The following is a 17,429-nucleotide window of genomic DNA, read 5'->3' as shown; positions in this document are numbered from 1 at the left end:
CGCTCTTCATTGTAGCACTAGTAAGATCTCAATGCATATTGTGGTTAATGAGATATAGTCTAAAATTATCATTAAGTCTTTTTAAATTTCTCTTCTTTTAACTTAAATATTGTACAAAGAGATGTATTACTCGATAGATCACATCGAGCTAACAAAATAACATACTTTCTGGGTAAATTTTCGTGTATTTTTTTTAATCGACGAAAACGAACTTTAGTGCCACTAAACAGTGTATCGTTCGTTGGTTGTAATAACTGAGTTTATTCTACTGGAAGAAATAATCATTTATGAACTACATACGTAGCAAAATACACTGTTAATTACCAGATGGTTGGTTGTCTTTTCCTAGCGGTAACACATATACTACCTGTAACTATAATATCATACACAGTGAAAAGAAAAAGTGTGTGTATGAATTATATAATACAGTCCTTTACTATTGTGATCGGTGTTTAATCACTCAGACTGTAGACAATACCGGTTATGCTTGGATAATCCAGTGTCTATATTACAGAACACCTCTGACAGTTGAATTGTAGACAATGAATGAAAAAAATAACTGATTTTATCCCACCTCAATTTCTTTCTAAATGTGAATTCAATGATATACGAAGGTACAATTTATGTATAAGAAAGTGTAATAGGTAACACATTAAGAATATATACAAGGTAAAGGCTCATATTAAAGTTACTTTTCAACATAACCAACGACTCTTTTAACATATTTCTCCCATCGTGGCACAAGTTTCAAAATACTTTATTCATAGAAGTCCATCTTCGGGAATATAGCTATCTACGTACAACCGATTTCATTTCATCATCAGAAGCAGGCCAAAATTTTCATGGGGCCAAAGGATCATAATCCGAAGTTGCTAGAGCAATACTGTAAGTACTAAACAGTACAAAATAAATAATTTTGGAATAAACAGTACAATATAAATACAAATGTTATTTATAAAGTAGTTAACAAGGAACCAAGACAACATGATAAGTCATCAATTACCGTTGAGTTCATTTTTCTAGCCGCTGCCTTAACCTAGATTTTTGGGTAATTCAAATTCTGGTCACACTGTAATTTCTATGGATGGCAACATTGAAAATTCTTTTGATACGTATTTTTGGGTGTAGAATAATATTATCTATTATTGTGGTAAGTTACATTTGATTATCTCTTTTCACTCACGAAAAACGGGCAAAAGAAAAATGGTTAGCTTTTGTATCAATTTTAGTAGTCTGCCCCCTTAAAAGTAGGGGGTTTGTCATGAAGCGCACGACGCAATTTTGCCAAGGTTGTTTCGTATGATGCAGCAATCATACTCACATTAGCCCTACTGTTAGCAAATCTATCAGTAGAACCCCTTGAATCCAAGAATGCCGGCACTAGCATTTTTCCGCAGATTGAATCACCTTGAATTTCGTCTTTGGTGTGGAATCGGTATGGTTTCATTCCGTAGATGCCCGCACTGTTTTAGATGACGCCCAGGAATAAACCTCTCTGCTGTTCATCAGGAGACGTCTGTTCGACACGCTTAGTAGTTCAAGCTTCCGCTGTTAGAGGTTTACCTAATCGAACAACTATCGAGTATAGTGCCAACTTTAAAGTACTTCTCTTTCAGTTTTCACGACCCAGATCAGTATCGCAGAGTTGTTACGCGTTAGTTATTGATCCGCCTTTGTAGGGAAAAAAGAAAACAAAAAAAAAAGAAAACAAAAAAAAGAAAACAAAAAAAAAGAAAACAAAAAAAACAAAACATGTGGGACTGGATCTGACTGAAATGGCTGTTCACGGAGTATACTTGTAGCGTAGTGGCTAACGCATCGGTACGGTAAAGCAGAGACCCTCGTTTGATTCTTGGTCCAGTTCTATATTTTTTCACTTTTTGTACAGGGTGGAGCAGAGCAACTTGCTTATTTAGAAATTCAATTTTTAACAAAATATTGCAGATATATACTTAATTCTTTAAAAATGTCACGCGTAACATTTAAAGATAATATCAGGCAGATGACGTCCATTATTCTTAATACACTACCTTAATCGAACTCGGAAGTTCCGTTCAACTCTTTCCAGCACATAAACGGGTATATTGGCGACAGCTTGACGAATGTTGTTCTTCAGGTGAGCTAGGGTACTAGGAAGTTCTGTTTATTTACAGATCCCGAAAGATGAAAGTGAGCCTCATCACTGAAGAAAACAAGTGTGTCGTGAGGCATGCCAGGAAGCACCTCACTGTTGTCTCGAACAAAATCGCGTGGATTAAGTTCCTGTACCACGGCCACTTTTATAGGGATGAAAATTTAGTTCTTCATGAAGGATTCGCCTCTCAGAACGAGCAGACAACCCAATATCAACTGCATACTTGCGAGCAGAGCGCTGAAAGGATCACAAAACAGAAAGCATTAGCATGTCAATGTTTTGGACTGACCTTGCTGTTCGTGGAAGCCCAGTTTTCTTTTCTTCACATCACCAGTTTCCCTGAATTTGTTTACCCATGAAACAATCGACTGCCAGCCAGAAACACGACTACGGGGCTCAATATTAAAATGGGTACGGTATTCATGTTGCGTGGCGATGATTAAGCGACCGTTAGAACAGTATGCCTCCATGTTCGTTCACTCCATGATGCTAACTAAACCAAGTGGAGCTAGAACTTTAAGCCCCGCCTTTTCCTATGCGCCTACCCCATGGACGTACGCAGGGGGTGGATCCTGGGGTCCCCCTTCCGAAATTTCGACTTTTATGTAAATTTAGCCTAATTTTAGGGGCAACTTTAGGAATTTTAAAATAAAATACCCTCATATTAAGTTTGGAACCCTCCCGAAATAAATTCCTGCGTACGCTACTGGCCTACCCCTACACTCCTCGGACCAACCATCGCTTAAGGGCAGCAAATTCAAATAAGCAAGTTGCTCTGCTTTACCCTGTATATCATTGAGTTTGCACTGATTGTGTGTGTCACCGTTAGGAGACGAACAATACCTATAATCTGTTACTTGACAATATTTCGTTTCACACACGAAATACATAAATAAATTAAGAGTCTGTTTCAGCAGGATAAAATTATTACGGCAACGAACGACATATTTTCTTTAGCACTAAAAAGATAAATATTTTCGAAAATTACACATGAGAAAATGAATTACACAAATGACACAAATGAAAATTACCCTGACGTATGTGATTTCGCTTAGCTTGATGTGATCTCTCGAATGATACAGATCTTATCTTTGGACATATTACAGTTAAATAAAAGCTGAAGTTTAAAAGTTAAATATAATCTGGGATTATATCTAGTTAGTCATACAGAATATTGTCGTCTGGTACTACCATAATGGAGAGTTTGATGAGGTCCACAATTCAGTGTCAGTTTCATTTTAATAGGTGGTGTAGTTTTTGTACAGAATTAATTTTTAGGGTTACAAAATATTTCTTTTCTCGAAAACCACGCATGAGGATTTACAAACACACACCCATATTTTATTCAACTTAATAAGATCCAACGATCAGTATATGTTTCAACTTTAGACATTTTTTCCCCCGTTAAAAACTAACAATATTATAGAATGTAATTGTCACGCAGTGTATTTAATGGTTGCAGTGTAACAAAATATCAGAAAAAAATATATAAGAAATTCTTTTAACTTTCGTTCTAGATTTTCGTGAATGACGTTCTACACCAACACGTTCGAAGTCCATCCAGAAACAAAGCCCTTCTTCACAGCCTGGATCTCAAGAACAAGATTGTCATCCAGATGCAGTCACTCACCGCTGTGGGCAACGTGTCGGCACCTGTCACACTTGTTGTTTTGCCGGACAGAGATTTTCCGCTGAAAACTTCTAACGCGGAAAATCTTTCCAAAAGCTAGCCTGTTTTTTTAAAAAAAGATAGGCAGGACATAGAACAAAAAAGACATTGTGCATACAAAAGAGAATAATCTAGTCCAACTAACGATGCATCATTTAATTGTTGTTTGTGAACGCCGTTGCCAATTGCGACAACAATTACGTCGTTCATTATTGCTGTAATGGTGTTCCATTCCACTTATTAGACGTAAAACTTTAAGAAAAAAAAAAGAGAGTTTTAGATCGTTGTACATAGATAAATCTATTGAAAATTAATGTGCGTAGGTTACATATGTGATTTTGTTTCAAAAAAACAAATTTCAGTTGAAAAACATTTTGTTTGTAAACTTCTCTTATTGTTGGTAATAATACGAACAATGTAAATACTTAATAAAAATAAAACTTTTCATTCACATTGTTTGTATAGCAATTTTCTGTATAATAATGAAAAAAAAAAGGAGTTAATATTGTACAGAATTTTTCTTATTCAATAATATATTTTTGTATTTACATAAAATTATATAAGTGAGTAAATAGTTCGTGTGTACCCTGATGAAGATTTTTTTTTTACATATTTTGTACACTGGTATAAGATTATGAAACTTGATGTTGGCTTCATATACTTCAAGATGACATTTGAACTAAAATTGAGGAACTCTATGACACTTCAATATGTCTGTGTCGGTGTCTTTCTTTCTTTTTTAAAAAACATGTTTATGTTACTTTCGTGTAGCATAAAAAGAAAGACACGACGGATGTCTGAAATAAAATATACATTTAAACTTATTCTCTATTATACTTTTTTTCCTTAATTTGATTATTTACTAAAATATACAAAATACATACTATTGGACTAGAATTTATCATTTTGATAAACATTCACCGTTTATTTTGCTTTATTTCCCTATAAGGTGCTACGGATTTCTTAGTAAATAATAACTTGTAAAGTACCACACATTTTATCTCTGAAAATATGTTTTAATGCTATTTGCGTCTTGCGTTATGAGCACGAAAAGCATATAGTGCTTGTAATGTGAGTATGCTATTTTCGATTATAACGACGCAATGATTAAGACTTTTATGTAAACTCAGAATTTTTTTTTAAAGAAAAATAGTTCAAAGTAAAGAATTACGTTTCAGTGCTTTACACAGTCTGTCAGAGACTATATACCGCTCCTTAAGGTTTTTCTCCACTTTTTAAAAAATCTATTAATTATACAATTATCTTAGTTACATTTTTACTGGATTGAATCTTTTATTGTATGCATATATAAATTTTGTGAATATATATTTAGTATAAATTTAAGAAATTCTGTAACTTCCAATCATTAAGAAATATAAAGTTTCGTATATAGATCTTCATATAAAACACTAATATTCTCTACCATTAACGGGGAAAAAAATAAATATTTGAACTATATACATAGCATATTGCCTTTTCAAAATATTTGTAGCGGACAAATTAGGTCTTGTGACATCTGTGCACAATTTGCGTAAAGTTTTCAGTATTTGTCGATTTCAATATTTAACTATGCGTAATATGTGTTTATGTAACTGATCCTACCTTACAAAGGTGAAAGCAAAATACTTATATTGAAACCTATTAATTTATTCTTTCTTATAAATTTTATGACCGTAATATTTAATCTCAAATCTTCTATATACATATTTAAAAATTGTACCGATATATAATGGCTTTTAGTATGTGCCCCAAATACACTTTTATAAGTTACTATTATAATTGGGAATGAAAAATACAATACTGACCATTTAGAAATTGTAATGTTGCATTTTTTTATATATGTATATGTTTATATATAATGGAACATTTATTTGTTTTATAGCGAAGAAACTGTAAAAATCTATTTTGCTTTCGCAATACGTTTGAAACCTTTTGTTTATTCAATACTACATAACCATTTCCTTACATAAATTTCTTTGTAGTAATTTCTGTATAGTTAATGTGGGTTTTTACTAAACGTAAAATAATTCCAATATTTCTCCATAGTTTGTAACAATCCAATTTTTCATCTTATACTACCTTAACTTGAAGTGGAATAGCTACTTAGAACTTGACAAGCAATTAATTTGTTATGATTGTAAGTCCTCCATTTTGAAGTGCATAGTTTTCTTTACATTTATGTTTATCCTTGTGATAAGTTAAGTCACATTGTTTTGTTGTTTCATTGTCAGGGTGCTATTAAATAAAAAAAAAAATTGTTAAAAAAAAGTAAATGTCAATTGGATTACTATTGGATAATGTGAACAACTGCTGTTTATAATAAAAAATGTAGATAAAATTTCAACTAATGTAATTTATTTCTCCATTGTACGAATAAAATTCCAAATTATTTCCGTTTGAAGGAGCATTATTTTCAAGCTTCTACCGTTTACTAAGACCATAAAGCAATGTTAAAACACAGAACACAGACTTCCAGAAAAATTAATCTATATCGGAAAAATGTATACTTGAATATGTACAGAGGCTGATCCTGTTCATCGGAACAAATTAAAGCTGATGCTTACCTAAGATATTCCACTCAGTCACCATCGATCATGTGATGACCACCTGTATGGACCAATATCGCAGTTTGCACTGTGGCACACTTCGTTGTAGCTGTCCCAAGGAAACAGGACATGTCTCACTCCTACTTCTAGTCTTTCCACAGGTGCAAACCCTACGTAATGAAAAGTACTGTTTGAGAAGTTCCAAATCACAGCAATGCTTATCAGGAGGTTAACATCTGGATTTTTAACACAGATACCCTTGAACGGAATATTATGAATACCAGTTCCACCAGCTATGCGTCGGTAGACCAGCGGTGTTTTGGCCATGTGACTTGGCACTTTGTCCTGATGCAGCTCCACACGAACTGTCATCGCCACGCAATGTTGCTATTTCGTCTGTGTGAATTGGTAATAAGCAGTATTGATTTTGACTTTTTTCTACCTTACGAATATTGAGATTCCCTCTGTAGCAATTATGATTCGAAACCTAAGTTAAGCTGTAGTCCCAGTTCCATATAGCTTCGGTGCTGAAAGGGACGCTAAACTTCAATACAACCAACATTCTGTAGCAAAGGACACTACCACAAAATTTTTCGGGAAACTTTCTTTTCATGGTGCACAACGTTACATCGACCTTTTTCATGAACACCTCTGTGGGTTATGGCCCGAACTTTTCCAGTCAATTCGATAGAGCCATACTTAATCTGTTGTCATAACGATGGATGAGTCTCGTACAACTTTCTGCCCTTACTCTTTTGCTCCGTAATATGTCGTAGTGTTAACACATGCACGCTGGCCTTGTGGATAATTTGCATCCTCAAAATATGTGATGGATTACATGATTCACTGTTGACTGAACAATATGTAATCGTTTGGCTATAACACGCTGTGGTAATGGATTCTCTCTGGCCGCCATATCCCGGATCTTCTTTAGTACATGTTTTATGAGTTTCACTGACGCCCTCTTTGGATGCGATTTCGTTGATAGTATGGGTTGTAAAGGAGGCTGGAGGTTTTATGGTTCATAAAACTAATAGAGGTTCAATCTACCACAAAGTCAGTGTTCTATGCGGGAAATACTCAAGTTTGCATAAAAAAGCCATGACATATCTTTTTCAAACTCTCAACACAGCATTAGCATCACACCACCTCGATCATGACTTTAACCATCAAGTTTCTTTAGCAACTCTCGAAATAACGGAAAGTCTCAGTTGTCCCAATGAGGCTAAAACAGAAGAGTATAAGACATGGAGTGACTTTACCAACTTCTGTGAAGCAGATTTAATGATTTTGCACAGTTTTATTTACGTATACAACGTTTTACCTGCAACGACTCGGAGGTATGGAAACTAAAATAAAGCTATTAGACATTTGGAGAATTAATGCACACACACAAACCTACACACATACATACATACTTATCAGCTAATTTAATTTTTTTTTTTAAATAGAAGGCGCATAGCACCTAAATAATACTTAATTAGAGCTTATTTTGACAATTGCAACACTAAACGTGAATATATATGTACATACCGTTAAGAGCCTGCCTTACTAAAAATAATACGAAATTTACTATTTTTCTTTTGCTTGATTATTCATCAGTGAAAGGAGACAATGAAATGCAAGTCACCATAATCATAGATAATACTATTTTACAACACAAAATATAAACCTGAAGAATGTTCAGTGTTGCAATCCATAGAAATTATAGTGTTGCCAGAAATACAATTTCCCTAAAATTTAAGTTAAGACAAAGAGTAGAGGAATGAAGTCAACTGCATTTGATTACGTATCATATTGTTTTGGTTTCTTGTGAACTACTTTTTAATTAACATTATTATTTAGTTTTAATAACTGTATGTTAAAACTATTTTGATTATTACAAACTAAATACAACTATTATTTAAAAAATAGTTCACAGGAAACCAAAACAATATGATACGTAACCAAATGCAGTTGAGTTTGTTTCTCTACTCGCTGTCTTAACTTAGATTTTAGGGAAATTGTTTTTCTGGCAACGCTGTAATTTCTATGGATGGCAACACTGAACATTCTTCAGGTTCATATTTTCTGTTGTAGAATAGCATTATTTATGATTATGGTGACTTGCATTTCATTATGTCCTTTCACTGGTGAATAAACAAGCAAAAGAAAAGTGGTAAATTTCGTATTATTTTTAGTGAAGCAGGCTCTTAAGAAATAAAAATAATATGTTCTGAAAAATTTCCAAAATGAATGTTTTAACGAAACTTCAAGGCATTTTTAACAAATCAAGGAGTTGATCTAAAAATTTCAATTTTTTTGTGAACTTAGTGCCACAAATGGCATTTTTTTCCGCACCACTCACCAATGAAAATCAGAAAAAAAAGCTTTTCTCAGCTTACCATAATAAACATCACCGAAAGATCTGTTAACAAAAACTAACTCCGATCTATCGTCTTCATTTAATATTGTGAGCTACTCCATTATGATTTTTCAAATACAATCAATTGAAAATTAAAAGTATCAATGACATGAGAAATATGTAGAATTATATACAGACCTTATAACATGATCAATATATTCACTTATTTACATTAGTCGGTAGATGGGCATTCTCGAAAGAGGATGCAGACTGAAAAGATTAACTTGAATAAACAAATTGATTGACCAAAATCTTCCTGTGTTTTATGCTGATATAAAAATATAGTGCTTGAGAGAAAACAGTATTGTAGAAGCGAGCATCTACCATTCGATTCAATTGGCATATTATATATATATATATATATATATATATATATATATATATATTATATATATATATATGTGTGTGTGTGTGTGTGTGTGTGTGTGTCCATATGTTCGTTCTACACAGTAACTCTTGTAAAATTTAACCGGTTTTAATGAAACTTGGTATGTGGCTTCGTCCAATTTTCCTACATAATTCTAATGTTTGGGGTTACAATCCATCACGAATAAGGGGTAAAATTCATCTCATGTTGCTATTGACACGCATATATGTAAAGCTACTTTCCAGAATAAACTACGTAAAAACTACTCGATTTTGATAAAACGTACTGTATACTTTTTTAAAAAATTACTTTTTAAAGGACAGTTTTACCATCTCCATTGATTGCAGTTAAGCGTGTCAAATATGGAGGAGTGAATTTCACACACACACAGATTAAAAAATATATTCTACGATAATTTCCTTTAAGGCTTTCCAGTGATGTCCACTGCATGTAGTTAAAATCAGTGAAGGATAAAAGAGTAGATATATTCTCTATTCAAAAAATATGTTCCACTACAAAATATTCAATTTTGATGATATACGGAATATATGTTTTTGAGGTTTTACATATCGTTCACCCTGGTTTTGTTCAGAATCAGTCGAGAATCAAGGAGTGAATCCTGCCTTCCCCAATAAAATAAAATAAATAATTAAAAAAAGTCTCACGACAGCTTCAGCAAAATTATTGTATTTTGATAGAATGTGGTGTGTGTTCTATGAGGCTTTCCGAAATCGTTAGTGGTTGGGGTTGAAATAATTCACTAACTAGGGAAGGTCATGGGTTGTAGCTCTGACTTCATATCGATACTATGCTCAATTGACTCCTTTTTACATACGAAACAATTACGCAAACGGACAAATCCTCGATCACAAGCATGTTTGAATTACGAGCGTTAGAAATTCAAAATCGAACAGATGTTGCAAAAAAGTTTGAAGAAACTTTTTTTTTTTTTTTTTAGATAGATGCTTCATTTTTGGTATCGGGGGTTTCTCTTGAGTGCCCAGTACGGTGGTGAGGTCGAAACACACACATTTCGCAAGGGCACTTATTAAGGAGGAGGTGGCGGTTAATAGCGTCTTACAACTTGCAAATTGCCTCCAGTTTGGCAGTTTGGCGCTGGGTCGATAACGTAATAAAATTTATTTGCTACCCCTATTCGAACTCATTCAAATATCACGTTCCTGTGTGGCTACCTTCAAATTTAACAATGACATTTGTCTCCGAAACGCTTTGCCAGGCGTGCGAAATTCAATGAAGAACGTCGTGTCATGCCTAACTAATCTTGTGATAATCTATATTGTGATGTTCTTGCGTTCTGTAGATAGGAATGAGACCAATAGTTTCTCAAAAGGCTCTGTCACCAATGTGTTGTTTTGCCCTGCTGTCCAGTGAAACTGTTGCTCTTCGCACACTACAAAATAGTATCATATGTAAAAAACAAAAATAAGTTTATTTTTAAAACGGAGTTAAACCAAATAAATTATCCACCACAGGCAATTCATTTGTAGTCAATCGCGAGGAATTGTCGCTTCAAACAGACCGCGCAGAGCCAGAGCGGCCGGCTTCGGAACTATCCTAAGCGGTACTCTTAACCCTATCGGCCTATGCTTATGTGTTGCGGAAGACGGTGTTTCAATACATCACTCTTGCCATGCTTATGTGTTGCGGAAGACGGTGTTTCAATACATCATCGCTTGCCATGCTTTTTTTTTTTTTTTTTTTTTTTTAGTTTCCAGCGAATTGAAATGCCGATTATGCGAAAATATTGGTCAAACTTCAAGGAATATTAGAAGATATTCTACGACAAAATATGCCGAAAAATTACATATAAGAAATTAGCGGAAATGTGCGCTCAAAGCTGTGAACAAGGCGGTTTTTATTCTGGGTAAAACCGATGTTTGCATATATCGTCGCTAGCCGATTGTTTGTTTTTTGGCCGCATTTATCGCCGAATATCGAATATCGTAACAGTTTGGTCACTGTTTTCGAACAATCGTCATTAAACGATAAAAATAATGAAATCTTTAAGTTTTACGTCCCATGCTTATGCCGGTTAGACTAAAGGAGACGGTGATGATGAAAGATGAGTGAAATGGTGGAATGAAGAAAGTGGGAGGAAATGAGAGAACCCCGAGAAAACCCATGAGCACGGTGTTTGTCCACCACAAAGTCCACACGACGCGAGCTGGGATCGAACCAGGGACCCCAAGCACCGGAGGTGAACGCTCTACCACTGAGCCACCGATGTCATTGTTGAATTTGAAGGTGGCCACACAGGAAGTGACATTTGAATGACAATACTGTCGAATAGGGCTGGTAAATACATTTTATCAGCCTATCGACCTAGTGTGCCAAACAGAAGGTAATTCGCAAGTTGTAAGACGCTATTAACCGCCACCTCCTCCCTAATAAATGCCCTCATCTTGCAAAATGCGTACATTTTGACCTCACCATTTGTGCTGCGCACCTAAGAAAACACCCCGATACCAAAAATGAAGCGTCTATCTAAAAAATAGTTGCTTTGAGCTTCTTGCAAAATCTGTTCAATTTTAGACTTTGAACGCTCGTAATTCAAACAAGCTTGCGATCGAGGATTTCTCCGTTTGCGTAATCGTTTCATATGTAAACAGGAGTCGATTGAGCACAGTATCGATATGAAGTCAGAGTAACACCAGGCGGCCTTCCCTAGTTCGTGGTACCCTAATGGTTAAAAAAAAATGTCGGATTTATGGCCGGCGAATAGCTATTACGTCCACGAAGTGTCTTGGGTCCGAACTTGGATAAGATTCAATTTCTCTTCTTACCGAGAGAACTATAATAGCTGATTCAGATAGAGATGATGTTCCCCTCTATCTCATTAGAAATTCTCTGGAAAATAAGTCTACGTCATCGGATGAACTGAACAATGCCAAGTGGAAAACTATATATATATCTATATATATATATATATATATATATATATATATATATATATCTGAAAGAGTCACAAGAAGTAAATTTCGAACATTAGGACCTACCTGAATTAATATAATAACTATCAACAATATTGATTATTTCAAGTATTTTACAACTGATGAGACACTTGTACATTCGACATTGTTATCACCATAATTAACATTCCAATCTATATTCAACACAATTTCGACCAACAAAACCACTGTCTCTAACGAAACACGAACTTGAACAGTTTATTGGCATTACTACATATATATCTATCATTCAACTTCGAGCCACTAGGCATTACTGAAGCGGGAAATTTGGTCATGAGTCAGTAAGTGAAGTGATGGACTGCAATCGATAGGGAGAAATAAAACAATAAACTTTTGTTCCTGCAGGGAAACTTGGTCATGACAAGGTTCACAAAATTACGACCATTTTTTGAACAGATACGGGAACGTCAAAGATTTGTTACCAAAGAAGAATTCTTGGCAGTGGATGAACAAATTATTCCAGTGAAGGTAGAAAGAGTACAATGCAAAGAAACCTCATAAATGAAGTCATAAATAGAGGCACGAGTTTTTCGCAATGTGCGATAACACGAAATGCGTCAAAATTAAGTAATTTTCAGTTTTTTGACCTTTTGTGATTTTCTGTGTATATTTTCATTGGTTTCCGTTGCGCGATAAAACATGAAATTGGCAGTTTTGCGAGAAATTTCTAACAAAACGCGAAATAACAGGAAATTTTAAAAAGGTTTTCATTGATTTAAAAACACTAGTTTTCGGCTGACGGAACTGTAGAACGTGGCATGAACGCAGGGTTGCCACACTCGAGACTCGCGATGATGCCAAACACGGGTCTGAATTATGCTATACTTTTGTAAATTATGTCAGATTTTCAAATTATCTTTCCTAACTAATTTTAAAGACATGCCCCTACTTATCTTCATTATTTTAATGAAGTGTATTAACTGTATTCATGTACAAATTTAATATGACGCTGTTAGGAATGATGATAAATGGCACGTTATAGGGGAGGATGGTCGAATTTATATTTTATGAATGGATAACATTTTAAGAAATATATATACAACATGCCGCTTCCGATACAGCCCTGAAGCATTTCTTTTAGTGTATTACTAGTTGTCCCCTGACGCTCAAATCCCTCTCCTCTCAAGTTGTAAATTGAAAGGAACAGAAACATCCCAGATAATCACACATTCAGGTGTCAGTTGGCAGTAATAAAACTATGGGTAAGTAAATATGTTTTTCAGTTACGTTTGCTATTTTTGAACATTTGCGTTTGCTCTGAATTCAACAAAAAATTACAACCGCAGAAATACTGACTGGTTTCATTGCTCCAACCATCGCTTCAACTAAAAAGAATAATTCCCGACGGTCTTTAAACCATCTAAATTTTTGTTCTTTTTCTTTTTAACAAAGGGTAAAATGAAATTATGCTAGATTTGGCCAGGATGCTAAAGTCAAGATGCTAGATGCTAAATGCTTGTGGATTATGCTAGATCTAGCACCAAGATGCTAGATATGGCTTCACTGCATGAACGGTATATTTTGTGAGATTCGAACACGGCTATAGAAAACACGTTGCGCGTTAGCTATCATCATCGCAGCTGGATGGGAAGTTTCGAAGTGAAATTGTTTGAAGTTTATTGTAAATATACTTATATATGTGTGGCTTCCAACAAACAATGCCAATTGTGAGAGTTTTTTTTCTTCTTTTTTGTTTCAAGTATGGACTGTTTATAAGTGGCAAACGTACGACAATGAAGGAGGAAAATGTGGAAACATGTAACTTGCGCATATGTGTTTCCAGAAGACAGCAAAACTTTCCTAATCATAGTGGGCCTTTTGCAGTCGTTCTGACGCGTGATTAGTACCATACTAAAGAGTTTGACTAACGTTTCCTGCAGTACTCAGGCCTTTAGTATGACGCTAATCATACGCCAAAATGACTGCATAAGGCGGAGTAAGTTTAGTTACTGATTTTCCTTCCTTTTTTTAAAAAATATAATTTTCTATAAGTGAAATTGATAATAGCCTATCAAGTGAAATATTCAGTGTATTTTGTTTTTAGGTAATTAATGGTTTATTATTATTATTATTTTATATAGTGATCTATGAATAAAAGGAAAAATTGTAAAAATGTCAGGGAATTCTTTTCCACAAGAGCTACAAAATGCGAAACTTAATTTGGAAAATGCAACAAAACGCGAAATATGAAAAATGAAACGCGAAATTTTCAAATTCTTAGTGCGAAAACCTCGTGCCCCTAGTCATAAAGAATTTATTCACAATGGCATTTCGGAATTTAGTTATGATTTTGACATATTTGCCGGGGCTTAATAACTCTGAATGTTATCTTTCTTGGCACTCCCGACTTAGGTGCAATTAGCAATGTTGTTTTTGTCAGGTTAATTCTATCTATATGTCAGAATATAACTACAAAACATATTTCTATAATTAGTTTAGAAGCGTGACTTTACAAATATATCTAAAGAAGGAAGGCATCCTATTATTATAAACAGTGGGTCCAAAGCGCACTCAAGTTGCAATGTCCTGTAGAATCTGAAATGAAGAAACAAGAACGGGGATCAATAGAGAACGAGTTACTATAGTGGATGATGCTTAACTTCTGACATGGATTGACAACAAAACTGAAAACACTTTGTTTACATATGCAGGAAGTAGGCAACAAGAGAAACGTAAATATTTTAGGCAAGAGTAGACCTACAAGATGTTTCTATGTTCCTACTCAATTTAAGGCTATAATAATAAGTATATGAGGCACGTAGACCTTATAAACTCAATATAAGGGTACTACGGGATAAATATAAGTACTTAAAGTGGTACCATAAAATAATATTTCATACATTGAACTTAGTGTGCGTTAACAGTTACTTTCGTAGAAGAAAGAAAACGAAAAAACAGGCAACCTCTGGTGAACTTCAAATTATCAGTAGTAGATGCTTTGTACAAAAGTAACAAGCGAGTTTTAAAGAAACGTGGGAGACCAAGCAACGACGCTGAAAAGCGGCTGAATGAAAAGAAGAAAAAAAATAATAAGGAAAACAGTTTCTGTCCCAATTGTTAACGTTAGGCTGCACGGCACGAAACTCTTCACAATTTGGATGGAAGGAAGAAAGATGCAAATCTCCACAGTTTGTCGGCAAACCTTTCATTCTGTACTAGAAATGTAAAGCAAACCTGTGTCTTAATAAAGACATAAATATACGAAAGGAATTAACCTTGCATCAGCTGCTTTTGTACCCCTGTTAAAACTTCATACTTCTGTATTTCGGGCCACACTTAAGACTATGGTCGCGAACACTTCAACCGCAAAGAGGAAGAAATTACTGTGACACTATGTGAATTTTAGTCCTGCAATAATGAAACATTCCAAGTGTTTAAGGAACATGAAAAATATTTAACAGTTAACAGTTAAAACTACGTCCATTTATTTTTTGAGGTGTAAAATATATTCTCGGAAAGATTTGTCTTGTTTAGGTACTTTCATTCTTCAGTAACTAGTTTCACGATATGCACTATTCTACTGAAATAAAGGGTGTTTGAAAAAGAACTCCCTAGTTTTAAGTATAAATTTAATTGGGAAATGAATAAAAACTTACATCAATGAGTACATATCCTGAAAGAAAATTCCTTCAAGTTTTGTTTAATGTTGGTAGACTTCAACGTTGGATCCATTTGTGGCCCTGCACACGTCGAGACGATATTCCACTTCTCGCCACGTATTCACCAACATTTCAGGTGTAACTGTCCCAACCGTCGCGATGATTCTTTCCAGTAAATGATTGATGTCTCTGATCTTTTCACTGTACACATTTTTTATGTGGCCCCAAAAGAAAAAGTCCAGTGGGGGTTAAGTCTGGGCTTCGTGGTGTCCAAGGTATTGGGCCAGCCCTGCCTATCCACCTTTCTGGAAAGCGAGTGTCAAAAGCCGCATGCACATGGTTACTGTAATGAGGTGGGGCGCCAACTTGTTGGAAAAACACAAGCCCCTTTTCCGCCTCAATATCGTCCATTTGGAGGAAGACGTACTCTGTCAGCATGTCATAGTAGACGTCCCCGTTTATTGTTTTTTCTACAAAAATGAAAGGACCAATCACACAATCTTCCATCAAACTGCACCAGACATTAAGTTTGGGAGAGTCATGTTGATGCTGAATAACTTCATGTGGATGCTCTCTACCACAAAATCTGCAGTTATGACGATTAACTGTTCCACTGACATGAAATGTAGCCTCATCAGAAAAGAGATTAAAAAAAAAAAAAAAAATTGACATCATCATCAATTCTGTGTAGAAAGTCAGCAGCAATTTAATTGCAATTTGTAGGCGCGCAACTTAAGTCTTTTACGCACATCATACACAGTACCTTTAGGCACTCCTAATTGTAGACTACGTCTGACCAATGACTTCGGGCTCCGAACACAAGAAACACGGATCTGTTCAACAACATCTTCAGAAGTTCTCGGTCTACCTGGTGATTTTGCTTTTAAAACACAACCGGTTTCCTTGAAAGACTTTAGCCAATGACAGATAGTTTTTGCTGTAGGTGGTTCATCACCATACTGACGTCTAAAATTACGTTGCACTGTTACAACTGACAAGCCAAATAACACATTGCGCTTTCTGTTGCGGAGAACAGAGAGAGAGAGAGAGAGAGAGAGAGAGAGAGAGAGAGAGAGAGAGAGAGAGAGAGAGAGAGAGAGAGAGAGAAAACAGCACTGGTGCCGTCTCAAGGTCAAGCACACCTGCCAACTGCAGGGGAGCCAAACTTGGAGAGTTGATGAATCAAACACCACAAACTAGAATAGTGTATGTCACTTTGTACAGATTCTAGGACACATTAAAACTAGGGAGTTCTTTTTCAAACACACTGTAATTCAGTTGTTTGTTTACCTATGTACAAATTTTGTTTTAGTTATTAAAATGAAATTCATATTTTTCCTATACAGGATTGTCACAGTATAACCACAGGTGCTTGTAGAGTGCTGCTGCCAGTAGATGGTGCTGTGTGACATTTTACAATTTAAATAAAATTATATTTACATACGTACAAATGAAAAATAAAATTATATTTTGTTGTTGATAAGTCTTTTATTTACTTCTTGATTACGCAATTCCATCAGTGATTCAAATTCCCCCCGTCTGCGTAAAGTTTATGATTTCTTGTGCGAATGAAAAGCAATTCAATTACATCACTTTTTAATGTTGTTGGAGCACAAGAGTAGTACGTTAATTCTATACATATAGCGACCTGATTCTTGCAAGTGCTTTGAAAGTCCTGACATGGGAGGTTCCTCTCCTTTTGCATCCTTGATACGTGTTT

General features: G+C 35.0%; 1 protein-coding gene and 1 long non-coding RNA gene across 7 annotated transcripts in view; one reads left to right on the top strand and one right to left on the bottom strand.

The window, feature by feature from the left end:
* The window catches only part of LOC145689749 (uncharacterized), a 506,237-nt gene extending 500,043 nt beyond the window's left edge, over positions 1–6,194 (top strand). For all 6 annotated transcript variants that reach the window (XM_081763962.1, XM_081763950.1, XM_081763957.1 and 3 more), the window contains one exon: positions 3,652–6,194. In XM_081763962.1, the coding sequence (XP_081620088.1) occupies positions 3,652–3,864 (213 nt within the window). In that variant the 3' untranslated portion in view covers positions 3,865–6,194. The remainder of the gene's footprint in view (positions 1–3,651) is intronic.
* Positions 1–17,429, bottom strand: part of LOC145689776 (uncharacterized) — a 35,689-nt gene that overhangs the window by 6,195 nt on the left and 12,065 nt on the right. Inside the window, exon 2 of the long non-coding RNA XR_014132110.1 lies at positions 6,368–6,519. This is a non-coding gene — a long non-coding RNA (uncharacterized LOC145689776). The remainder of the gene's footprint in view (positions 1–6,367; positions 6,520–17,429) is intronic.

This window comes from Thermobia domestica, chromosome 1, assembly GCF_964235325.1.
Source record: "Thermobia domestica chromosome 1, izTheDome1.hap1.1, whole genome shotgun sequence".
NCBI lineage: Eukaryota > Metazoa > Arthropoda > Insecta > Zygentoma > Lepismatidae > Thermobia > Thermobia domestica.
Note: the sequence above shows the minus strand (reverse complement) of the source record. Positions and strands in the feature narration are given on the sequence as shown.